The sequence below is a fragment of the Oryctolagus cuniculus genome, unplaced genomic scaffold (genome assembly GCF_964237555.1).
Source record: "Oryctolagus cuniculus unplaced genomic scaffold, mOryCun1.1 SCAFFOLD_57, whole genome shotgun sequence".
In the NCBI taxonomy this organism is placed as follows: Eukaryota; Metazoa; Chordata; class Mammalia; order Lagomorpha; family Leporidae; genus Oryctolagus; species Oryctolagus cuniculus.
In genome coordinates, this window is record NW_027208388.1 from 250,584 (window position 1) to 276,791 (window position 26,208).

At 42.6% G+C, this 26,208-nt stretch overlaps 1 protein-coding gene and 1 pseudogene across 3 annotated transcripts; one reads left to right on the forward strand and one right to left on the reverse strand.

Annotated features, from left to right (window-relative positions):
- The window catches only part of LOC127488998 (nucleus accumbens-associated protein 1 pseudogene), a 95,723-nt pseudogene that overhangs the window by 40,021 nt on the left and 29,494 nt on the right, over window positions 1-26,208 (reverse strand).
- Window positions 427-20,612, forward strand: LOC138848392 (uncharacterized). 3 transcript variants are annotated; one of them, XM_070067874.1, is made up of 11 exons: window positions 427-582; window positions 2,950-3,084; window positions 9,571-9,641; window positions 10,621-10,645; window positions 11,752-11,822; window positions 12,290-12,314; window positions 15,053-15,106; window positions 17,314-17,363; window positions 17,786-17,865; window positions 17,946-18,037; window positions 19,340-20,602. In XM_070067874.1, exons 1-11 carry the CDS (start codon window positions 453-455, stop codon window positions 19,420-19,422), a joined length of 816 nt encoding a protein of 271 aa, XP_069923975.1. In that variant the 5' UTR covers window positions 427-452; the 3' UTR covers window positions 19,423-20,602. The 3 variants fall into 3 exon arrangements, with proteins under 3 accessions (XP_069923975.1, XP_069923977.1, XP_069923976.1); XM_070067876.1 differs by lacking the exon at window positions 2,950-3,084 and having other exon boundaries at window positions 19,340-20,612; XM_070067875.1 differs by lacking the exon at window positions 15,053-15,106 and having other exon boundaries at window positions 19,340-20,603.

Genomic DNA, 26,208 nt, shown 5'->3' on the forward strand with positions numbered 1-26,208 from the left:
TATCATGCTGAATTCATAAAACTTGAAAGCATTTTCTGTCAGATCTAGAACAAGAATAGGATGTCCAATTTTTACCACTCTTACTTGATATAGTGTTTAAAGTATTAGCATGAGCAATTACAGAATTAAAGAAACAATGAGCTTCACAACCCATAAAAGAGAAAATCAAAATAGCCATGTTTGCAGATGACATGATTCAGTACATGTGCCTCACATTAAAACTGTTAACCATCAACTCTAATGGAAATAGGTCCTTTAAGTCACTCAACTTCCTTCACAGGAAGAGAATGATAAGTGTGTCTTGGAGTCAGTTTAGGAAACCAAACTTGGACTCCAAAATAATATGCTTGGACACAAAAATATTTATGTAGACAGCAGCACAGCATCACCTAAAGACTGGTATGGCTCACTTTCAAAATCCATCGTGTCCTGTCACCATGGTAACATGGTGAATGACATCATCCTGCCATTCCAACTGTCACTCTCTTGAGCTGAAAGGTTCAAACTTGAGTGCAGTGGTAACGTGCATATGGTCATATCCAGAGCGGTCCAAGATGGGAAATCTCAACTGCTGTCCAGCAGGTAGGTTCACACTGACTTTCACAATGATGTTTCTTCCAATGCGCCACTTCTGCTTAATACACTTTCCTCATGGACTTTCATTTCCCCCATTCCAGGCTGTCTACAGATTTCTAAATGCATTTGTCATCTGTATTACTCAATTTCTACTTTTGATGCTGCTATTAAGTTTGTTGCTTCAAAATATTTCCTAAATTTTGAAAAATACATTATTCCTAATGCCAAGTTTGTTCACAACTTATTCAGAAAATGAATGAAAGAAACTCACACTACTGTCATCAGGTCAGGTAAAATTAAGACCAAACACATAAGACATCACACAAAAAGGAACTTTGAAGCCAATTTCTTCTGTCTGTAGAGTTCACTATCTGAGACCAAGACTGTAAGAACAGTTTGAATCCAAATAATTTTTGTCACATTGGAAAGAGATTGGGATTTCAGGGAGGGTTTCCATGGGGTGAATAAGCACATGAAACCTGTTGTTTGGGTGTTGTCAGGAAAACAGGAAGGAGGGACAGTGCTGTTGCTTACTGGGACAGACATCTGAAGACAGAGAGAAGAGGGTCTGCCTGAGGGTCCTCAGGCAGAATCACAGGTTGTATGGGGCAAGTATGACGATGAATGAGCCTCACCAGTGGGAGAGGGAACTGTGTATGCTGTCCCTGCAGGGTCTAGGGAGAGGTGAAGAGTTCCTAGGGACTGGGTTTTGGTGAGGGAAGTCATTGGCATGAAGGTGGGCACACAGAGTTGGTACAGACACTGTCTTTTTATCAGAAAGTGATTTTAGACTGCTCAGCCACTTTCTATGAAGTGTAAGTACTAGGTTTTTTGTGACATTAAAAAATACACATGAGACAGGGTAAACTATAAAGAAAGAAGACCCATAAGCTCAATATTCTCAAGTCCAGGTTTCAAAGATCAGATACCCGTATCAAATGTCCATATTGTGTCCTATCATCATGGAAAATTAGAAGAGCAAGCAGAGTCACACAGAAGAGACACAGGAAGAGGGGTCAGCCTTATGTTCTAATGAACATCCCCAGTATTAACCAGTTCAGTACCGAGAGAGCCACATGAATTCCCTGCAACAATCTGATCCCAAATTCCCCATCCCCCAGCACCACAACAATGGAATGGCCCCATTTTGGGTGAATTCCTGTTCAGTGTTCATGCAGCATTGGCCATGGCAGAGAAGTCAATGCTTGGCTCACCCTCACATGGCAGTTGCTCTGGGATGTCCTGTGTTTTGACCCAGCTTTAAAACCAAACATACCACTGGCCCTGTGGGGACATCTGGCCATGGAGAAGGCTGAGCCAGTAATAGTGTGAAGATGCTGGGCCATGATTGGCATAAGTTTGGGTTTCTCCAGACCCACAGAGAGGATGTCCTGGAGGAAAGCGTCATATTTTAAGTCAAGAATAGAAACCTGTTAGAAACTTAAAATAGAAACCTATTTTAAGTCAGGAAGGCATCTGAGTCATGATTTCTCTTGTCTCCAGGACTTTGCCCCGAACAAGACTATTCCTGAAGAAATCCTGCCCTGGAAGATGTCAGAAAGCCACTTAGAGTTCTTAGTCCAGGGTTCTAGTGGAGATATTCATGGTCCTCTATCCTTTAGGGAACCAATGATGAGATTGTCCCAGATCCATAACTTGTCAGTGTTATGAATGTGGACAACTCACAGACAATGCATAATTTTCAATTTGCTTCACAGTAAATCACATGAAATAGGCTCTGATCTGCCCATAGCTTGGGGCTATGTGGGGAACATAGGAATGACCAAGATTGTCCATGAGCTGTAAAGCTTCCTACACATCAAAAGGAAGGAGAGTAATTTCTATCCTCTCCTCCTCTGTGGTCAGTTATCCTCCCTGCATTCAATCACTACCAGGTGGTCAGCTTGTGCTTCCAGGCATTTGAAGATTGAAGAATTTCAGACAATCAGGCTTGATGTAGATTCATTTGTTCTTAATCACTTGAGCTCAAACACAACATGGGCCATATAAATATTTCCACATCTCAAAACAGGGAACTTAGACACATGCTGGTTGTGGGGTGGAGTGGGGGATGGGAGGACTCTGTAACTTTTCAGGTACAAGCAGCTTCTCTCTAAGATTTGAACTGTCAAGCACAGGTCCCTGTTCTCTCATCTCAACAAAGGTATTTAGCTACACTATCAAACTGATGGGTAGGAAATGTTCATCAAAGTGCAAGATCTGCCTAACATCCAACTGTGATTTAGAAGATGGTTCTGCATGATTGAATGTGAAAACTGGGATGAAAATTAGAAAATGCAATGATTAAACACCTCTCTGTGGTCTCCCACCATTGGGATGTCAACAGCTGTCTGTATTGTCAAACTGTTCCAGGATCTTGTCTAAAGTGTTTTAGACGAAAAGGAAGTCGAAGGTCAAGAACATCGACTGCCCATTCCATACAGAAGGTCAGAAAAATCGGTGTCTTGCCAAAAAACACTATACCTCCAACAATGGAGTCAGTTGAAGGTACTGTGCAAATTCAATCAGTAAGCTCATTCAACAATCAGGATTCCACTTTATTCAGGGTCTCATAGTTAAGACAAAACTCTTAAAAGCTATGCTATCTGTCTTTCATTCCATGTTTGCAAAATTAAAATTGGTCAACACAATCAGCATGGTGACCACTACAGTGGAAAGACATGTTAACATTAAACTTGGGGTCACTGTTAGTAGTAACATCTCAGTCAACTGTTCACATGTTTGCCTGATTGTGCAACATGGTTTGAAATGGACACTTCACTGAGAATGCCACCAGATTTCATACTAATATTAAGTCATAATATTAACTGCTGATAAAGTATGAAACCTGAACAGAAAGTTTTCACACTTGACTCCCACTTTCCTTTTTCTTATGACAGTTCCATTAGTAAGGTACATTTTTAATGGAGACTGAACCAATAAAGAAATATTACTTTTTAATGAAAACTTTTATTTAATAAATATAAGTTTGAAAGTACCACTTTTGGATTATAGTGGTTTTCCCCCCATAAGAACCCTCCTACCCACAAACCATCCCATCTCCTACTACTTCTCCCATCCCATTCTTCATTAAGATTCATTTTTAATTATCTTTATATACAGCAGATCAACTTAGTATATACTAAGTAAAGATTTCAACCCACACAGACACACAAAGTATGAAGTACTTTTTGAAGACTAGTTTTGCCATTAATTTTCATAATACAACACATTAAGGACAGAAATCCTATGTAGGGAGTAAGTGCACAGTGACTCCTGTTATTAGCAATTGACACTAATATTTATGATGTCAGTAATCACCCGAGGCTCTTGTCATGAGCAGCCAAGGCTATGGAAGCCTCTTTAATTCACATTCTCCAACCTTATTTAGACAAGGCCATAATCAAAGTGGAAATTCTCTCCTCCCTTCAGAGAAAGGTACCTCCTCTTTGATGGCCCATTCTTTCTGCTGGGATCTCACAGAGATCTTTCATTTAGGTAATTTTTTTTGCCACAGTGTCTTGGCTTTCCTTACCTGAAATACTCTCATGGGCTTTTTAGCCAGATTCGAATGCCATAAGGGCTGATTCTGAGTCCAGAGAGCTGTTTAGGACAACTGCCATTCTATGAGTCTGCTGTGCATCTTGCTTCCCATGTTGGGTCATTCTCTCCTTTTTAAGTCTATCAATTATTATTAGCACTCGATCTTCTTTATGTGGTCCATTTGACACTTAATACTATCTTTATGATCAGTTATAAACTTAATTGATCACTTTACTAATAAAATGGAATTGGTACATGCCAAAATAATGGTATTTGGAGCCCCATGGCAACTTGCTAGCTCTACCATCAGGGGTAAGACTGAGTGAGTATGTGCTGAACTGTACATTTCCTCCCTCTCTTATTCCCACTCTTATTTTGACAGGGATTAATTTTCAGTTAAATTTAAACACCTAAGAATAATTGCGTGTTAATTAAAAAGTTCAACCAATGGTATTAAGTAGAACAAGAAAATACTAAAAATAAAATACTAAGCTGTTCTTCAAGAGTCAGGACAAAAAAAGGGCTGATCAAGTCACTGTTTCTCATAGTGTCCACTTCACTTCTACAGGTTTCATTTCAGGTGCCAAGTTAGCTGTCACAGATCAGGGAGAATAAATGAAATTTGTCCCTTTGGTAGTGGCTAATTTCACTCAGCATGTTTTCCAGATTCCTCCATTTTGTTGCTAATGACAACATTTCATTTTTTTACTGCTGTGTAGTATTCTATAGAGTACATATCCCATAATTTTTTATCCAGTCTTCTGTTGATGGACATTTAGATTGATTCCATGTCTTAGCTATTGTGAATTGAGCTGCAATAAACACTTGGGGCAGACAGCTCTTTTATTTGCCAATTTAATTTCCTTTGGGTAAATTCCAAGGAGTGGTATGGCTGGATCATGTGGTAGGGCTATATTCAGGTTTCTGAGGAACCTGCAAACTCTCTTCCATAGTAGCTTTACCAGTTTGCATTCCCACCAACAGTAGATAAGTGTGCCTTTTTTCCCACATCTTCACCAGCATCTGTTGTTAGTTGATTTCTGTATGTAAGCCATTCTAACCAGAATGAGGTGAAACTTCATTGTGGTGTTGATTTGCATTTTCCTGATGGCTAGTGATCCTGAACATTTTTTCATGTGTCTGTTGGCTGTTTGGATTTCCTCTTTTTAAAAATGTCTATTTAGGGGCTGGCGCCGCGGCTCTCTAGGCTAATCCTCCGCCTGCGGTGCCGGCACACGGGGTTCTAGTCCCGGTCGGGGCACCGGATTCTGTCCCGGTTGCCCCTCTTCCAGGCCAGCTCTCTGCTGTGGCCAGGGAGTGCAGTGGAGGATGGCCCAGGTGCTTGGGCCCTGAACCCCATGGGAGACCAGGAGAAGTACCTGGCTCCTGCCATCGGATCAGCGTGGTGCCCCAGCCGCAGTGCACCGGCCGCGGCGGCCATTGGAGGGTGAACCAACGGCAAAGGAAGACCTTTCTCTCTCTTTCTCTCTCTCTCTCTCTCTCACTGTCCACTCTGCCTGTCAAAAAAAAAAATGTCTATTTAGGTCCTTAGCCCATCTCTTAAGTGGGTTGTTTGCTTTGTTGTTGTGGAGTTTCTTGATCTCTTTGTTGATTCTGATTATTAACCCTTTATCAGTTCCATAATTTGCAAATATTTTTTCCCATTCTATTGGTTGCCTCTTCACTTTCCTGTTTCTTTTGCAGTACAGAAACGTCTCAATTTGATGCAATCCCAAATGTTAATTTTGGCTTTGACTGCCTGTGCCTCTGGGGGCTTTCCAAGAAGTCTTCACCTACCCTATATCTTGCAGGGTTTCTTCAATGTTCTCTAAAAAAATTGATGGTGTTGGGTCATAGATTTAGATCTTTAATCCATGTTGAGAGGATTTTTATGTAAGGTGTAAGGTAGGGGGTCTTGCTTCATACTTCTGCATGTGGAAAACCAGGTTTCCCAGCACCATTTGTTGAACAGACTGTCCTTGCTCCAGGAATTGGTTTTAGATCCTTGATCAAATATAAGTTGGTTGTAGATGTTTGGATTGATTTCTGGTGTTTCTATCCTGTTCCATTGGTTTCTCCATCTGTTTTTGTACCAGTACCATGCTGTTTTGATTATAACTGCCCTGTAGTATGTCTTGAAATCTGGTATTGTGATGCCTCCTGCTCTGCTTTTGTTGTCCAAGATCACTTTAGCTATCCCAGTGCCTCCATATGAATTTTAACCTCATTTTTCCAGATCTGAGAAGAATGTCTTTGGTATTTTGATTGGTATCACATTGAATTTATGATTCATAAATTATGCTTTGGGGAGAATGGACATTTAGATGTTGATTCTTCCAATCCATGAACATGGAAGATTTTTCCATTTTTTGGTATCCTCTTCTATATCTTTCTTTAAAGCTTTGTAATTATTATCGTAGAGATCTTGATATCCTTGGCTAAGTTTATTCCAAGGAATTTGATTTTTTGTAGCTATTGTGAATGGGAGTGATCTTAGAAGTTCTTCCTCAGCCATGGCATTGTCTGTGTATACAAAGGCTGTTGATTTTTGTGCATTGATTTTATATCCAGCTGCTTTGCCAAACTCTTCTATGAGTTCCAATAGTCTCTTAGTGGAGTTTTTTGGATCCCCTAAATAAAGAATCATACCATCTGCAAAGAGGTACAGTTTGAGTTCTTCCTTCCCAATTTGTATCCCTTTAATTTTTTTTCTTGGCTAATGGCTCTGGCTAAAACTTCCAGTACTATATTGAATAGCAATGGTGAGAGTGGGCATCCCTGTCTGGTACCAGATCTCAGTAGAAATGCTTCCAACTTTTTCCCATTCAATATAATGCTGGCCATGGGTTTTTCATAAATTGCCTTGATTGTGTTAAGGAATGTTCTTCTATACCCAGTTTGCTTAGAGTTTTCATCATGAGAGGATGTTATATTTTATCAAATACTTTCTCTGCATCTATTGAGATGCAGAGATGGTTTTTCTTCTGCAGTCTGTTAATGTGGTGTATCACATTGATTGTTTTGCTAATGTTGAACCATCCCTGCATGCCAGTGATAAATCCCAGTTGGTCTGTGTGGATGATCTTTCTGATGTGTTGTTGAATTCTATTGGCCAGAATTTTATTGAGGAAATTTACATCTATGTTCCTCAGTGAAATTAGTCTGTAATTCTCTTTCTCAGCTGCATCTTTTTCAGGTTTAGGAATTAAGTTGATGCTGGCTTCATAGAAACAATTTGGTAGGATTCCCTCTCTTTCAATTGTTTTGAATAGTTTGAGAAGAATTGTAGTTAGTTCTTCTTTAAATGTCTGGTAGAATTCAACAGTGAATCCATCCAGTCACAGGCTTTTCTTTGTTGGGAGGTCCTTTATTACTGATTCCATCTCTGACTTGGTTATGTGTCTGTTTAGTTTTTATGTCTTCATAGTTCAATTTAGGTAGGTTGTATGTGTCCAGGAATCTATACATTTCTGATAATTTCCCAGTTTGTTGGCATACAACACTTTATAGTAATTTCTGATGAATCTTTTTATTTCTGTGGTGTCTGTTGTTACATTCCCCTTTTCGTCTCTAATTTTATTGAGTTGCATCTTCTCTCTCCTTTTTTTGGTTAGTTGGGCCAATGGTGTGTTATTATTGACTCAACTCCCAAGTTTACACTAAGGTTGGTTCTCATGGTTCTAGCAGTCTGAGGTGTCTGTGTCCTCCATTTCTCTTGTTCTGTTACTTTTCCAATGGCCTCTATATTTTCATTTATACTCCTAATTATAACCTGACTCATCACTATCTCCATTTTAATTCACTGTTATTTGTGGAGACCCTGTTGAACTGGAGGTGAAGAATGGGAGAAGGAAAAGTTTGTATCAACATATGCTTCAACTCATTTTTAAGTCAACCTGAATCCTTGAACTTTTATCTCTCCTATTCTCCCTATTTATTTTAGTAAAACTAGCAGGGACTAGAGTTGTCTGGATGCCCCCTTTACGGGTCTTGTAAGGTCCTGATGGTTTCCTTTGGAGGATGTGACTTTGTTATGAAGGACACCCTAGGTATATTTCACAATGGTCACTTTTCCACCTGAGTATTTCCAAAAGGGCATTTTCATGCTATCCTGTGCCCACAAGGGATTTTCAATTGAGCTTCACCATGAGAATCTGGTGGACTTGTGGAGCACAAACATATGGAAGTGTGGTGACCCCTGTGAGATTGGAACCCCCTGGAATTGTTCTCAAGTAGGTGCACTCAGCCATTCACATTCCCATTTATGTGTTTCTGTGAGCAACAGGTTCCAGTGACCCCTGATTCAACTATGCTGATTTCAGCTGTGCTTCTCTGCATCTGTCATCTGCAGACAGAAATTTCAGGGTGGCAGCTTGATACATCTAAGTTGTGCCTTTTTGAGGTTTGTCTCTCCCTTTCTATAACACCATTGTGTATCACTAAGAAGTAGATAGCAGAAGATGAAGCAGGTATCTCTGTACCTCAGTGTTCACAGCGAGCAGAGAGTAGAAACAAAAAAACTGGATTATTTCCCAGTATTTACAAACAAATGGAGGAGTAATGACAATGTGGTATATGAACACAGTGGAATCGTTATAATATGTAAAAATGAATTAAAGCTTTATATCACACCATGGATGGACATGGTAACACATGACACTTACTGAAATAAGGTGGACACAGAAAGACAAACACTGCATGTTTCCATTACAATGACATGTATACAATAGGCAAATTCAAAGGGGCTGGAAGTACAGATTAGTTGGGGATGGAAAGAGGGGGAGTTACATTTCTTCTTTTATAGATGCAGAGATTAGATTGGATATTATGACAACTGTTGGGGTACACAGGTGTTGTGCTTACACACCACAGCCAAGTAATTCATGCCACTGAAATAATATACAATAATAAATGTCTACTTGCCCACAGCAATTTAAAAATACCTGAACGGATAATGGCAAATGTAATACTGCTTATGTAGATTCATAGAGGTAAATGATCTTGAAACACATCTAGAAGTGGGGATTTCAATGGCCTACAAAATGGTCAGGAGCAATGATGAGACATCATCAAGGAATCAGTGCACTATAACATTCGCCTATTGCTAAACTGACTGCTTCATAATCATTTGGTTGCTAGTAATAAGAAAGCCAAAGTTCCCCTTCTCATTTATTTTCTGCTCTTCTTCTTGGGTTTTTCATTCACTAAGGTGGATGGCCCAGCATTGGCACATGTGCAGTTCCCAGCCCACATCAGGTGCCCTTCCTGCTACTTGTGGGTACAGGGCTGGCTTGTCTTTTTCTTGCTCTGTTACTTAGTGTAGTACAGAACTCTTGACGTTGTTCACTGCTCACCAACACCCCCACATAGCCTAGTCCCATGTCCACAGCAATCAAGTCTCCCTGCCTAACTCATCCACAACACCTGACAGTTATCCTATGGTTCTCTTAGCTGCCCCTGAGCACCTGGTGGAAGAGATAAGGAGAGATGGAGCAGATGAGGAGGCCACATCTCTTGGCCAGGTATGACTATGGTTTTTGGTCAGGAATGTCATTTGTATACAATCACTATTCTTATTATTTGAAAGGCAGAGTTACACTGAGAGAGGGAAGGGAGTGAAAGATCTTCCATCTAGTAGTTCACTCCCCAGATGCTTGCAAAGGGCAGGATGGTCCAGCCCAAAGTCAGGAGTCCAGTGCTCTATCCAGACCTCCCACAGGGGTTATATGGACCCAAGTATTTGGGCCATTCTCCATTGCCTTCTCAGGCACAATAACATGGCATCATATTGGAAACCCAGCCACCAGGACTCAAACTGGCACTTCAATATGGACTGTTGGCAGTGCAGGCAGCAGGTTCAGTTCACTGTGACAAAGCAATGGGCCCAGTCAATGTTTTTTTTCAGATATAAAAATCTGAACACATACATTGCAGATACCTTCCACAATTTATTTGTTGGGGGAACATCCAGTGCATGTCTATTATAAAGTGCGACATGACTCAAGAGAGTCTTCATTAAATGACAGCAACAGTTACAAGGTATGTGGTATTGGGCATTTTCCACAATAGCTGTTTTGCATATGTTAAATTTTTCACTTATTTATTTTAAAGAATTATTCTTTATTTGAAAGGCAGAAAGACAGAGAGACAATGAAAGATCTTAAATCCTCTGGTTAACTTCCTACATGGCTATAATAGCCAGGGCTGGACCATGTGGAAGCCGGGAGCCAGGAACTCCATCTGGGTCTCCCACGGGTTGGTGTGGATTCAAATACTTGGGCCATCCTCCACTGCCTTTCCAGGTACATGAGCAGGGAACTGGCAGCATCGGGCCTTATTTTCTGTGAAAAGCTCACATCTTGCACACGACTGTCATCTATGCTTTATTTGTGGGCAATTGCCTTATGTACGGTATACCATCAAGTTTCCCAAAGTCAGCAACAGAAGAGACCTGTGCAAACAGTATCTGCTCTTATAGTGACTTCCTTTCTCTGACTGCAGGTGGACTCAAGATCCAGTGAAAATTGTAAGTATTCTAGAATGCCTCAGTTGCTGAACAACAACTGAAGCGATGAGAAAGTGGGATCTTCCTGCCTGTATTCTTCTGGACATGCAACCTGATTCCAGCTTCCTGGTGGATTAATAAGATTGGGGGTGTGGTGAAAGAAACAGATAGACTAGCCCATAGCTACAGGAATCTAAGATAGGACCTGGAAGTGTCTATGTCATTCAGATGGAGTGGGTATCCGTGCATCAGTATGGTGAAGTTTTTAATGAGTGAGTGTGTATGTCATTTAAAGTGCTTGCATGTGTATATGTGTACATATTTCCATGAAAAATGTGTTCCCAAATGCACAACTGAAGGTTCAATTCTAAAAAACAAAAACAAAAAAAAAACACAAAGAACCTGATCACCCTCTGCACATTATGTAAGTGAGCTCATTCAACCCTTGCCCCACTAGTGTCTGAAGGGTAGGTTACAATTCCATGGCGTGCATATACATAGAGAGAGAGAGAGAGCTGGAAAATGTCAACATGATTTGATCATCACACACTGTCTGCATACAATGAATTCTTATGCTATAATCCATAACTATATACCATTATAGTAATAAAAACAGTGAGGTCAGAAGAAAAGTTTCAACATAATGACTGGTGCTCATTTTTAAATGGTAGAATTTCAGCATTTGAAAATCTTCTTTATTGACTTGTGCTGATACCTAGGGATTGGCAATAAATGAACATGATGCTTTGCCTACAATTGAGTTCTTCTCCCACTAAAGGTTGCTTTTAATTAAGTTCAGAAGCTCATAGAGGAATGACACACTCAAATAAAATAAACAGATGTTGATCCCTGAGTAGAAGTGTCCTTGGGAGATCAACAGTAGCAATTTAGCTTGGCTTTTCAATGGGCAGGAGTCATCCTAGAACTATTACTGAAATACAGCAACCATGGTGATATTTACCCCAAATAGTTTCAATGAATAAAGCTGCCTTGAGCTCAAAAGCTTAAGGCTCTGTTTCTCATGTCTTTCACATTCTTTTCCTTTGCCTTAGCCATCACCCCATGCCCATGTCCACCAATGCTCCCTGATGCACCAATATACTGACAGTCACCGTATGTCTTTTTAGTGCCCCTTGAGGATGCATGGGAGGAGCTTCCTGGTGACACGAAGGATAAAGAAACTCCAGAGTATACTGAAGTAAGGTTACCTGCCTTCCACTAAAATAGAAATCCTCCTTCCTTGGCTTCTTTCTTTCTCAATCATATAAAGAGGAGCAAAATCTGAATTTGGAGAGGGTCCATGATATACCCTGTGCCCAGTGAGTGTAACTGAAAGGGAGAGTTTACACAAAGAGAAAGCTGACTCTGGACACAGTGAAAAAAAATTACTGCCAGGGCTAGACCATAGCAAGCTTCTCTCAGCAGGATTTACTCATCCTTCAAAAAAATTTATAATTTCCAAACAAAGTAGACTGGAGAGACACGTCCCCCATGAAGAGCTCATGTCTGTTGGCATGAGTATCACTGCTCTGCTCATGTCTTTGGATTCCCTCTATATGACCACTCTCTCATACATGGTTTCCCAATGTTACTAAGGGAATTAAAGAAATGTGTAAAGGGCAAACAGATTGACCTGATCCTCATGGTGCCGTTTTCTAATTACAGGTGATCTCAATAAGAACAGCAAGTGGTATGTATTCTGGAATCGTTTACTCACTGTAGTATGAATAGTCCTGATGATAGCACAGATGGGACTATCTTGGGGGCTTTAGTGTGGAAGGGCACCTGATGCCCAATTCCTGCTATAAAAGAGGACTGGAATCTGGTAATTTCCTGATGAATGGTAATGATCATTTACTGGTGTCCCAGGAAGATACTGGCTTGTGTATGGGAGTGGTAATTTTCTATGTAGGTATCCATGTGACATAATCCTGAGTGTATGACTTTGGCAGTTTCTGTGTATTACCCTAGTTATGTTCCTCTGAAGTCACTATCAATATCTCAATAAAAAAGCAATCATATAGGTTACAGTATGGTTACAGGAACATGTATATAAACAAGAGTGGAATTGTACACTTCACTGGGTTCTGTTCCTTATATGCCTAATAGATCTTGGTCATTCACATCAGTTTATCTAGGAAAACATCCCAGCAAACCCAGAGCAATCTTCACCTAGCTGTATAAGGACAAAACAATGTTTCAGAAGCACAGGGAATATATCAGCAGCACCATGAGGCAATAATACATCTCACTCCTCAGGAGGCCTCTTGCCTTGTGTTGCTAGCTTGCTCAGCATATTTCCCTTTTCACACTTCCCCGTTCATGAGTCTTCTCTGGGAAAGATATCCTCTGAATTTATCTGTACAACCCACAGTTCTGGTAGAAATATGGGAAAGAGGAGCCATCAGATAGATGTGGAGGAATTCTGAGACCTAACGTTGCCCTTCAATTCATGCTGCTAAGATGTCATCCATTAGCCTAACCATGGTATCTGTGTGTTATGTAAGAAATGTGGCAAAATTCAGAGACAAATGAGTTGGGGTTAAGATTTGACTGCCAAAGGGGACTCTTGGCTTCCTTTTCGGAGGGCCCTTGGGTGCCTGTGCACTGCAAGGTGGGAAAATGTCAACTCAGTCCTGGGTCCGAAGGACCCCACAATATTCCTTCTGAGCCTCCCAGTGGAAATCGGTTCCAGATTTCTTTGGAAGGCATTTCCAAGGAAAGAATTCAAGGTTGTGGTGTGAGGTCCATATGAACACAAAAGGAAACAAAGGATACTGTGGGATTCCTTTGGGAGAATGCTTTCTGGGGAACAGCATTGCATTTTCATAGAATTAGATGGTCTCTAACTGTCAGGATGTTTCCCACAAAGTACTGAGACTGCTTCTCTGACAAACATTTACTAGTGTAACCCACAGATTATCTACCCCAACGATATTTACTTATAATCTTTCATCTCTAGATCACTGTGCTCCCATGGTTCTGAAGGGTCACACTGCTGGGAGGGCTAAAAAGAAAAAAAAAACTGTGGCCAACAGTGAGTCTATGATGCATTGGAGGAAGCTTCCCCATGTGCTCTATGCGAAAGAGCAGAGCACAGCTTTGGCTGGTCCCTGGCAGAGGGCAAGCTTAGAGGCAGAAAGAAGATACTAGGACATTCACGCCATGGCAGGCAGCAGGGATCCCATGATTTAATTACCAGGAGAATCAGTTCAGCAGCATCACTTGGGAAAATGGAAGAGGATTTCCCCATTCTGAGTGAAAATGAGCAGGACACATCCTTGATGCTAGCTTGAGCACTGTCCAGATGTCTTCTTAATGGCCTGGTAAGAGGAGGTCATGCCAATGTCAGTGTCTTCCATCTTCATTTCATGATGGAAAAGACACACAGAGAACTTGCTGAGGGTAAGATAATAGGAGGCATGTCTCTATTTCTCTCCCCAGAAGGGCAGGGCATGACTCACCAGAGATGGATTTCAGGTTCAGGCCAGATAAAGAGAGGATCCCAGGTCTGATCCTTTGGGGCCTGAACAGGGAACAGGATTTTGGAAATCACCTCACAATTATTATCCATGCAGAAGCATAGAATCTGGAGAGGCCATCCCACCTCAGGGCTATCAGAGCTGCAGCACACTGCAGTAAGAGAACAGGTGGGGAGGGGCATGGGCACCAGCACAGGGTAAGCTCAGCACAATGATGGGGTTTATGTGCCCTTCCTGCTCCTCTGTAATTTAGAAGCACTGGAAAGTCCTAGAGTTCCCAGGGCCAAAGTCCATCTGTGTTCTAATCTTGTGTACAGGAAGCCTGGCCAGAGCTGGTCTGTCTTCTTCAGACATTGCCATCCCACAGCCTGGCTCTTGGCTGTCCTTCTAGGGACCCATAGGCAGACTGAGGAATATATCCCTGGTCTGGGATGGAGCACAGGGATGGAAAGTTTTATTCCTCACTTTGCAGACACTGTTGGACTATACAACAGGCCGATTACCTGTCCAGGCTCTGACCCAAGTCAGGTGCAATCAGAATGAGCTACTGAAAAAAGTGTTCTTCCTGCACAATTTGTTCCAGCTGCTCACAGAATGCTCTCTCTTAGCCTGGGACAGGTCCATTCTCCAGTTCATACAACTCAGAGCATGCACATTATGGCTGGGGTTTGGGGTTTTCAGATGCAGGCTGGAGGTATCATCATTCAGTGTATTAAGGAAAGTGAGATGTTAAGAGGTGGTGCCTTCAGCTCCTCTCCCTCACTGGAAGGCTGGAAGCTGTGGTCAATGTCTGCCTGAAGGTCAGGTCCACAGAGCCAAGGAAGGGTCTGAGAGCACAGAGGAAGGGGCAGGTTCATGTTGAACAATCCAGGATGTGCTCAGGTTGAGGGGAGGAATAGGAAAGACTATCTGTAAACATTTATTGTCTGTGTTTGTGTCTCTTAAGATTGGGTCTTGCAGAGCATTTCTGATTCCAACAGTGAGGATGAAGCCTCTTCAGGTAGGAGCAATACCCACAAATCCCAGAGAGTCAAATTAGGGGAACGATTGGATTATCTGCTGCTTTGGACTCCTAAGAGGACATATTAACTCAGGAGGAAAAAAAGACATTGTATGTAGACATCTGATTTGTTATTTTTATATTAATTGTGGAGTAGGAAGACATTTTATGCCCATGAGATTGGAGCAAGCTGAATTTTTAACAATCATTTCTTGCTTGACTATTTAAATGTTCACACTTGCTTAATACTGACCATCCCTGGCTTTACCATTGCAAAAATCAAATCCCCTGCATTGTGATAGGATAGCACTGCCTGCATATAGAGTACAAGAGATGTTTGAGTTGTGTGTTGACCATTATGTTAGTCCATTTTAGGTTGCAACACAATACCTAAGATTCTCTAATGAATTAGAAACAGAAATTTCTTTCTTATCAAGGTTGGCAGGTGAAAGACCAAGATGTGTCTGAGGAAGGGCTCTTTGTTGCATCCTCAACTCACTTGGCAGAAGGCAGAAGGCCATGGAATACAGTGGGACACCATCTCTCACACACACTGGCCTGTACTCACACAATCCTTGTAGCAAGTGCCAGGTGATAGTGAGTAGTGGACCCTCCCCCTCTGTACAGCCAGTAGATAGAACAATTCTTGTGTGCTCTATCCTCACTGCCTACTTCCAGTTTACAATCCCAGTCTCTCACTCCCAGGGTTGGCCAAGTTAAAGAATACTTCCTCTGAGTTGACTGGGGAGGCCCCAGCAACTTAGAATTGTGAGGGCAAAGCATTAGTCTGAGTTCATCTTGGATTCTCCATCTCACCCAAGTCTGGAGTAGGCTTTATGACAGGCTGTTATCCAGTTGCTACTGGAGATACTGCATAGCTGTACAGGCTTCCCAGTGGATGTGTCTTAGGGGATTCTGGACTGGAAGTACACACTGGCCCTCATGGTTCTGCTGACCTCATCCCTTGGAATGTACTGGTCTCAGTGGATGGTCTCTCGGCACCAGGGCTGTGTGTCACTTTTCCCCTCAGATGCACTGCTCCAAACACACCAAGCTGCCTTGTTCACCTTCTAGTCATACCCAGCAGATTCCATGTCCTCAGGCATGCCAGGCGTCCTACTTCCCAGGCCATCCACTGCTCAGTGAAAACTCTAGAAAGTCCCATTTATTGATATGGCCAAGAATACACCTGCTATGGAGTCTCTGTTGCTTCCTTGGCAGACTACCAGAATTTGAACAAATTAAATTTCCACTCCTTATTGGGTCATCTTTTCAAATGGGTCAGGTAACATAGTATTGCACTGATGATTAAATATTTCCAAACTCCACAAGGTTAACCCAGATATATGGTGTGGGTGCTTGTTACCTTTCCAGACCCAACAGGAGACCATGGCACTCACTCCCCATATAAACAGTGGTCTTGGTATATTGCCGTGCATGGTAATAGATTTTTAAAAGATTTGTTTATTTGAAAGGCAGAATTACGGACTGGGGGGGGGGGCAAAAATAGATCTTCCATCCAATGTTTCAGTCCCTACATGACCTCAATGACCAGGCTGGGCCAGGCTGAGCCAGGATTCTGAAACTCCATCAGAGTCTCCCAAACAGCAGGCAGGGTCCCAAGCATGAGCCATCTTATACTGCTTTCCAAGGCATATTAGCAGGGAACTGGATCAGAAGTGGAGAACCAGGGACACCAACCAGTGATCCTATGGGGCAGTCACCACAGGTGGCACTTTAAACTGCTGTACCACAATGCCAGCCTCAGGTGGCAGTATATCATTATCTTGGGCTCCAAAGCTCCCATCACAGACAATAATATGATTGGTGGAGGTTGACCAGAACAAAGGGAATGAACAATAATTATGAGACAAAATTGGGGAAACATGAAAGATGGAAAACAATGTGTTACACAGGTTGACACAGGGACCATGGCTACCTAAGGGAGGAACAAGGTGACACTTCCTAGCCACTTTTATGGGAATCTGAGGGCTGAAAGAAGAGGTCAAAGTTCAGAGATCCTCTCATTACAAAGGTGAAGCCACCCAAGCCCTGCAACAGGGGTGTAGAGACGGAGCTCCAAGAGGGTCCGAAGGTTGGCCTACATCATCCAACCAGCAGCAGGGGTCCAAGTCCTCACCTCAAGTCTAACTCTTCCCTTTCCTTCTCTCTGGCAACCTCATCACTCCCTGCTCCTGTGCAATCAGAAGGCTACAAGGGAGCATCTGAACTTTCTCTTGGGAGCAGCGATCTGGGTGTAAGTGATTTCCACATTCATCGCTTTCTGATTCTTTGGCTTTCTTGCTCAAAAGCTCCTATTCCTTTGTCTCCCTCATTCCCTCCTCAACAGAGTTGATGATTCTCATCCTGAAGGACCTGGTGTCATCCAGGCAATTGATATAATAGCAGTGTGGATGCTGATCCAATCTCTCTATAGCCCCCCGATTTGATCAGCCTTGTCATCACTCCTGCCCCCAGACTGCCCTATGAAATGGTGCTGAGCAACCTGGCTGGCCCACACAGGGAACTGGCCTGGGGACAGGCAAGCTGGGTCCCAAACTTGGTGGGAGGGATGACTCCAGGGAAGTCTGAATCTGTCCTTAGTGTCTACCAAGACAAGTCAGACAGGTCTTTTCCTGCAATGCCTGCTTCAGGAAACTCACTCTGGTCTCCTTCCAGCTGTCCACATGTTCCCTTGATGTTAACTACAGTCAAAGCCTTCAGGACATGGAGGAACTAGACAAAGAAGCACAGGAACTGTGAGTCTGAAGCAGGTAGACAGGGGTCAGGGAAATCAGGGCATAGATTCCATTGCTTCACATTCTTTGTGACACCTCAGGGATGACAACAAAATGGAGCCCAGAAGTGGAGAGACTGCCATCGAGCTTGACCTGGAGAGTGGAGATGAATGGATTTTCAGGATCCACACAGGTTAGTGAAGAATGTACCCTGAGGTGGTCCCATGGAGCACATCCCCATTCCATGGAAGCTCCTAGAGCTGCTAGGAGGACTTTTGCTTTCATCTGAAGGGAAGGCTGGAGGTGTTAGCAGGATTGGCAGGCAAATGACTTTGGAGGGGGCTGTTAGTTGTGTTGTTAATGGGAAGAGCTGCCATAGTTGTTGAACATCTCCCTCTACAAGATGCATCCCTACCTGCCCATCCTGAAGTCAACAAGGAGCCTCACTGGTGTGGGGAAACACAGGGGGTTGCCCCTGACCACATCCAACTCAGGATGATTAGGAAGAGGCAAGACAGAAAGAGGAAACTTTGAGTGCCTTCTCACACCAGGAAGAGAGCCCAGTATACCCACCTTTGTATCTTTGTGGCTACCCACCCCATCCTGACATCACATAAGAGCTCACACAGAATGCAAGAGCTGTGGGGATTTGTCCAGACCTTTTGGGGCCCTCAGCCTCCTTTCTCAGAGGCTGAGGATAGAGGCTTTTTAACATGCTGATTGTTTTATTTTTGTGGTTATAAAGTCTTCTATCTTCCTGGCAAACTTAATTGTCAGCAAATAAGGCAAAGCTCACTTTGAAGAGTGGCAGGAGCAGGGCAACAAGTCCCCAGTGTGCTCATTTGCACTGATTTTATACTTCAATTACAAATACACACTGGATATACAACTCTTTCAAAAGAAATGTCATCCATCACTTTTTCCATGCTGAAATATACCAAAGCAATAATGGTTGGGTTTTAATGCCACAAAATAATTCTTTGCCAATAAAATCTCCAAGATGACTTCTACATGGAGGATAGAAAGAACTTCCGCAAGATTAGGGAAGGAAACCAAAGAGCTCTGTGCAGTTGTCCATAATTAACATGCAGGTCACAGGCCTTGGACCTGTGGGGTAAGGACTGAAAAGGCAGGGTCAGGACTCCCATTCTGTGTCATAAGACCTCCTGCTGCTCACAAGACCCAGGGGAGTGGGCCTTGGATTTTTAATCCCAGTGGCCCAGAGACCTAGCCTTTCCTGTACATCAGGTTCACTGCCAAAGTGGCCAGTCCCCTGAAGGATGCCCAGGTGAATGCTCAATGGGAATTCATAATTATAGGACATCCATACCCCAAACAAATGGGCCTCAGTGCAACATGGCCCTGACTGCTGTGCATATCAGGACCTAGGGTTACCTCTAAGGGCTTTTGAGTACTGCACATCCATCCTGTTGTCCCTACCCCTACATCATCCTTGTCCCTCCCACTGATCCCTGCACCCATGTCATCTTTGCAGACATTTTTAGCTCCTTGGATGATTTTGGTGTGGAGTACTGGGACGCAGAGGAGCTGGAGTTTCCCAAGCCATCGGAAACTTGAACCATACAGGAGGAGACAACTTCAGAAACATCCCTCCTCACCAGTCCTCTGCTAGATTTGACATTAAATTCTTGTCACCCAGTACTAGTGATTTTCACATGCTTTTATGTCAAAGAAAATCCATTATAAGAAAACACCTTTAGCAAATGTAGAACTTAAAATGACCAGAGAGCAGTCACCCTAGTGAATCCCACCACCATTAATGCCTCAAGAGGAATCTAGTTTGGTCTTCACTGAAGAAAGTCACTGCCAGGTTAGCTGTTTCACTCTGTCCTTACAGTAATGACTTTCTAGGCATTTTGTCTCACATCAGTTCCTTCCTCTGGAAGGGATCATAGGGTCCATCGCAGATCTCTGAAAACCCCTCTTTCAACTTAATCTGATTATTTGTACTTTATAGAAAGGCCTGATATATAAGGGAAAATGTCCCCGAACTTTGTGAATCTCAATTTATTCCCTTTATATGGAGAGTCAGTATTAGTATCTCTGAGATTATGGAGTTATTTTCAATCATGTCTACAGAATTATTTTCTCAGTGTGACTAGTTAGCCTTTTCTTATGGGTCACCATTTCATTCATGGGATCATTAAGTTTTAGATTCTTTTGATTTCTTTGAATCAGCAAGTTTAGGAGTTTTTTTCCTTATTTAAATTTGTGTCATTTGAGTTTAGAACTAAAAACTTCCACTTTACTTTAACATCAACCTTATTTCAGAAAAATTTGATTTCAGATACCAAATTTTTTTTAGTTAATTAGTGATTGCTATGCATTTGAATCCCTTAGACTATTAAACAGGTACACATAAGTTCAGATTCACCTAGGCCCACAACTCCAGCAGAAATAAGTTTTCTTATTATTATATATATAATACATACATATTATATATTATATATATTATATGTATTATATGTATTATATATATTATATTATTATTATTCAAGCATATACATCAGGCTTACCATGAACTCTTGTGTTTGAAACAGAATTGCCCAGGATCACCCTTATTGATTTCTCCTTTGTTGTCTTTAAATGCATTATCTTGGAAATAAACTCTCAAAACAAAAGAATTCTTTGAAATTTCTGTGCTGATGTAAAAAATTTCATGTGCCGGAATAAAAACCTGTCATGCATAAAATATCATGAATCCAATTCTTGATCAATTAAAGATGTACAAACATACACACATACACACACACACACAGAGAGAGAGAGAGAGAGAGAGAGAGAGAGAGAGAGAGAGACTACAGACTGGGTGGCTTGGGCAATACAATGTTGATCATATACTCACATACCAGGAGTTCATGAATGATCTTCTGGCTTCCTGTAGCCTGGGGATGTTCTACTGCTCACTATCTATGTATACCCCATGGTAGAATGGTTGAGCCAGGCCCCCAGTTGCATCATTATTTTCAAGATTTATTTATTTATTTGAAAGGCAGAGTTACAAAGAGAGAGAAAGAGAGAGAGAGAGAGAGAGATCCCATTCACTGCTGGTTCACTGTCTAAATGGCCACAATAGCTGGGACTGGGACTGGGAAAGACAGAAGCCAGGAGCTTCATCTGGACCTCCCACATGGGTGTAGGGGGCCAGGCACTTGGGCCATCTTCCACTGCTTTCCCAGGTGCATGAGCAAGGTGCTGGATCAGAGGTGGAGCAGCAGGTCATAAACTGGTGGCCATATGAGATACCAGTGTTGGTGGTGGCAACATATCCTATGATGCCAAAACATTAACCCTCAGAGCTGCATCTTAACCCCACCTCCCCACATATATACACACACATGGGCATCCCTTGATAGCAAAAGACAAGATTGATACCATACAGGCTCTTCAAGCTTCTGTTACCCTGCAAGCATGTAGGGGTGAACTGACCCCAAACATTCCAGGCACCAGTTGGCAAGATCCATGGATGACATGGTGTATAACTGTGACTTCAGAAACACAGGCATGGCATGCAGTGGAGGCACTGGGCTGGCCTCCTGATGCACTTGCGTATGATGCAGATAGTTCTGAGGCATCAGGTCCAGAAGTGATGATAAAACTGGATGGAACAGGAGCTACAGTCTTAGACACAGTGAGCAGCAGTCCAGAGAAGTAACTTCCTTGGAAAACAGCTGAAAATCACTCATGTTAAGCCTCACATATGCTTGGAGGGATATTATGGACCTTTGGCTGGTTTATTGGCTATTCTAAAGGGACATGTGGGAGACAACAAATCCCCACATCAGAGGCTGAGGTAGAAGCACAAGAATGGGTCTAATAAAGGACCTTCTGCTATTGAGTGGGTTATCTCCCTTGTTGGAGGGCACAGGGATGTGAACTTCTATGCATAATCTAAGATCAGGAGATAGGGACAGACTGAGTTTCTAGATCAGCCATGAGCCCCTGGACCTCATTTCAACAAGATTTCTGGATGACTACTGGTTCATCAATGGGAATTTCAGTCCTGCAAGGGATACATAGCAAAAGTAATCCTCTTGGACACATTCCTCCCTTGATGTATTTAAGGAAATGTGTGAAAATACTGAATGAATATTTAAAGGTATGTATATAACTTCATAAATACCTCTATACTTTGAAAAATAATGTTGTGGGGCTGCGCTCTGGTGTAGTGGGTACTGTTGCCACCTATAGGGCTGGCATCCCATATGGGTGCCGGTTCAAGTCCTGGCTGCTCCACTTCTAATGCAACTTTGCCTGCTCCCAAGTGGTTGGGCCCCTACACCCTCATGGGAGACCTGGATGAAACTCCTGGCTCCTGAATTCTACCTGACCCAGCCCTGGCTGTTGTGGCAACCTGGGGAATAAAACAGCAGATAAAGATCTACCTCTACCCTCTACCCTCTACCTCTACCTCTCCTTCTCTGTAGCACTGCCTTTCAAATACATAAACCTTTTTTAAAAGAGAAAAAAGATAAAGTTGTTTCTTACTTGTAAAGCACTATCTTTCCTTCCAGGATGTTTCCCTCTCAAAGGAAGGAGGAAGTCAGGACTACCTTTAATTTACAAATGTGTACACCACAAACACATAAAAACATATGTATCCTAGAAATAAATCCCGATAGAAACCAATCCATAATACCCAGGTACATGACTTTCACAATACGGTGGACATACATAACTAATATACACAGCCCTCAAGGAGTTCATATAAAATCAGACACAGACACACTCATGCTCTTCACATAGGGGCCATTGAGCTCTCCTCTTCTGTTCTGGAAAGCATGGGGGTCAGAAACACCCGGAATGACCCTTTGCTGATATTTCCATTCACCAAGGATGTCACCAATCACCATGGGCATGTCAGTGCATCAACATCAGTGGAGAATTGGCCTCTCTTTCCTAAGAAACCATGGCCACTCATTTTTAGAAGGAATACCCACAGTTTGAAAAACTCATGGTACTCAAAGACTTTGGGGTCAACAAGGGTAGGTGAAGGCTTGCCTCTAACCCAATTTGTTCACTCATTCAGTGATTCTGGTGAGATTATCTTGTAGGTAGTATACCTAGGCACCAGGTCAGAGAGCACAAGGCTGGAGGGATGGTCCTAACACAGGGCAACCAAAATGGGGTTCCTTGGGGACTTCTCAGAGCTCAGCACATGGCACAGGCCTGAAGGCTACACACTCGGTGAAAGCCACTTCTGGTCCAAGCAGCATGTCCTAGAAAGACTGCCCAGGAGAACTACAGGGCCAGCTAACTGACTGTCTTGGAAACACCTGGAGTCCACATGCTATATGCTCCCCCACCTTTGGAAAGGCACTCAGGATCCATGGCTGGTTACCACCCCTTTCTGACAATACTTCACATGAAATATACTCCTCACCAGGTCAGAGGCTGGATGTCTGGCCTGAAAGCCCTGGTGGAAAGTATAAGTAGAGTGTCTAATTTAGGGTCCACCAATCCTAGGCCAAGACACTTGGCAAAACTGTTGGAGGTGTGTGCACATATAAATTGCCCATGGACAAAACCAGGAGTCAGGACCATGGGTCAACCCTAGTCCCCTGTTCATTAACCTTTCCTTGCTTCAACAAAGACAGGTGGAAACTCACATCATGTCCATAACAAAAGTTAAAACTAGACAAATCCACATTATAGACACATCTGTAAATGTGTATACGTATTGAACAAACCTCTGAGGAAGCATACATAATTGTGTATATATTCATATTTGTCTACAAAACACAGTCAATTGTTCCTTTAACTGTGGAGCTGTATGGGATGATATGACATTGCAGATGGGAAAAATTTACTACTGTCAATATTTCTAGAACTGTAGACATTCAAAAATACATGCAAACATATATGTCTCCAAAATGAGAAACAAAAAAAAAGGAATCCAAGAATCTTAAATCCACATAACAAGACAATGTACAAATACAAACAACTATACACAAAACACTGGGGAACACAATCTGACAAACATAGACACATGCATAATGTATATAGACTATTTGTCCAGGAGGCATTGGGTCCTCTACACCTCACTGGCAAGCTTGGAGCATAAGACACCTGGAGACCCTTCACTGCCAATTCCAGGGGCCCTTAGTGCATACCAATCACCAGGGCCTTTCCACCAAAATAGCCTTGACAACAAGAATCTGAATCTTATTGGGGAGATGGTCACTCTTTCCACCAAAGAACACATCCTTTGATTCAGCCATGAGCCTGAGTGACTCAGAGTCCAACAGAACTAAAGTTAGGCCTCTCTGTGGAGAATTTTCTCACACAGAGAGCTATGTTCTGACTTGGAGCTAGTCCTTGTAGGCCTGAGCTCTGGTGACATAGGCTGGTGGCACAGGTCTGCCATGTCATAGAGCCCTGACGAAACCTTAGGACTTCCAAGGATCTCCTTGGATGTTTATGGCCCCCATGGCTTCCATTACAGGAAGGGAGATGGTCAGCCAAGGGCTCCAATGACCTCAACCCAGCCAGGGTTCTACACTTCTGGCCCATGATGGGCAGCTTCTGTTCTGTATGCTATTCATAGCTAAAATAGTGTTCTTGGAGAAATATACACTTTAAAATATGCATACACATTGAACAAACTCCTAAAGATACATACTTAACTCTCTATTTGTACCACTCTATAAACATAGGAAATGGTTCCTTTACCTGTATAGTTGTATTCTTGCATCTAGGATGCTTCAACTCCCTAGGAGAAAAGAGTACATTAGCACCATTATTTCTTTCTTTCTTTTTTTTCTGACAGGCAGAGTGGACAGTGAGAACAGAGAGAAAGGTCTTCCTTTTGCCATTGGTTCACCCTCCAATGGCCGCCATGGCCGGTGCGCTGCAGCCGGTGCACCACGCTGATCTGATGGCAGGAGCCAGGTACTTATCCTGGTCTCCCATGAGGTGCAGGGCCCAAGCACTTGGGCCATCCTCCACTGCACTCCCTGGCCACAGCAGAGAGCTGGCCTGGAAGAGGGGCAACCGGGACAGAATCTGGCGCCCCGACCGGGACTAGAACCTGGTGTGCTGGCGCCGCAAGGTGGAAGATTAGCCTAGTGAGCCACAGCACCGGCCCACCATTATTTCTTTAAATGTATATAAACACAAATGCATACAAACATGTATACCACAGGAATAAGTAAAATAGGCAAACATCAGATTCCACATGTATGAGTAGAACAAGAACGTGAATATATACAAATAACTTAGATATACAACACAGTAAAGCACACACAAACTGACACACACAAACACACACATACACACATTTACTTCCTTGGTCTAGTGGCCATTTGGCTGTCCACTCCAGTATAGGAAATCTTGAGGGCATACAAACCCAGGAAATCCCTTCACTGACATGTCCATGGGAGCCTGGCAACACCAAGCCCAGGGACATGTCATTCAACAACCTATGGCAAATGTAGCTCACTGGGGAGCTGACTACTCTTTCCAAAGATGTCTACTAGGAGGAAAAGCCATCTTTTGGTTAAATCAAAGAGCTTAGAATCTCAAGTGCCAATGGGTCTGGCAGGGATGGACCTCTACCCTAAGAGCATTCCCTCACATTGTGTTCTCACTTCATGGAGACAGTACACATAGAAATTATACAACATGGCACCAGGATGGACAACCCTTCCAGTATGGGACTTCAAGGAGGATATATGGGAAATTACAGAAGCCAAGGAAAGCCTCAGACTCTGAACAAAATGCCTGATTACAGAGCTGGCTCTGCCTAGAACTCCTTTGTCCTAGAGAGGCCAATGTAGCTATCTGGAGGACTGGCTCACTGACTCACTGAGAAACAACTAGAAATCATGTATCTTAGGCCTCCCACATTGAAACCCTAGGACTCCCAGCACCAGCAGGATCCTGGCATTCTGGACTGCAGAAGGGTATTCAGGAGTAAAACAAAGCCTAGAGGACAAAAAGGAAATGGCAGATGACCATGACCACATGAAGTTTAAACATAATACACAAGCAGCATTAAAATAGCCAATGCTATAGGAATCATCTTGTCAATGCGCATAAGCAAAGGATGCTGTCTGCCCATTATGTGGTGCCCTAGAAACAAATGCGATTTCTGTGTTTCTTTAGAGAAATGTTTAAATAATACTAGCTTCAGCATAAACCTACAATAATAAGAAAATCTGAGAGGTGAGGACTTCAGGCATTCAGTGAGAGAAGGCACCTTAAATAAATTCCAGTATGTCCATAAACACAATACTCTGGATCTGTAGTTCATTTGTGCTTTAATGAGGAAATCATGGGTGATGAACATGGAAAAAGCAAGTTACATAATTTCCCCTGATTTAAAAATGGTATGCACATTTA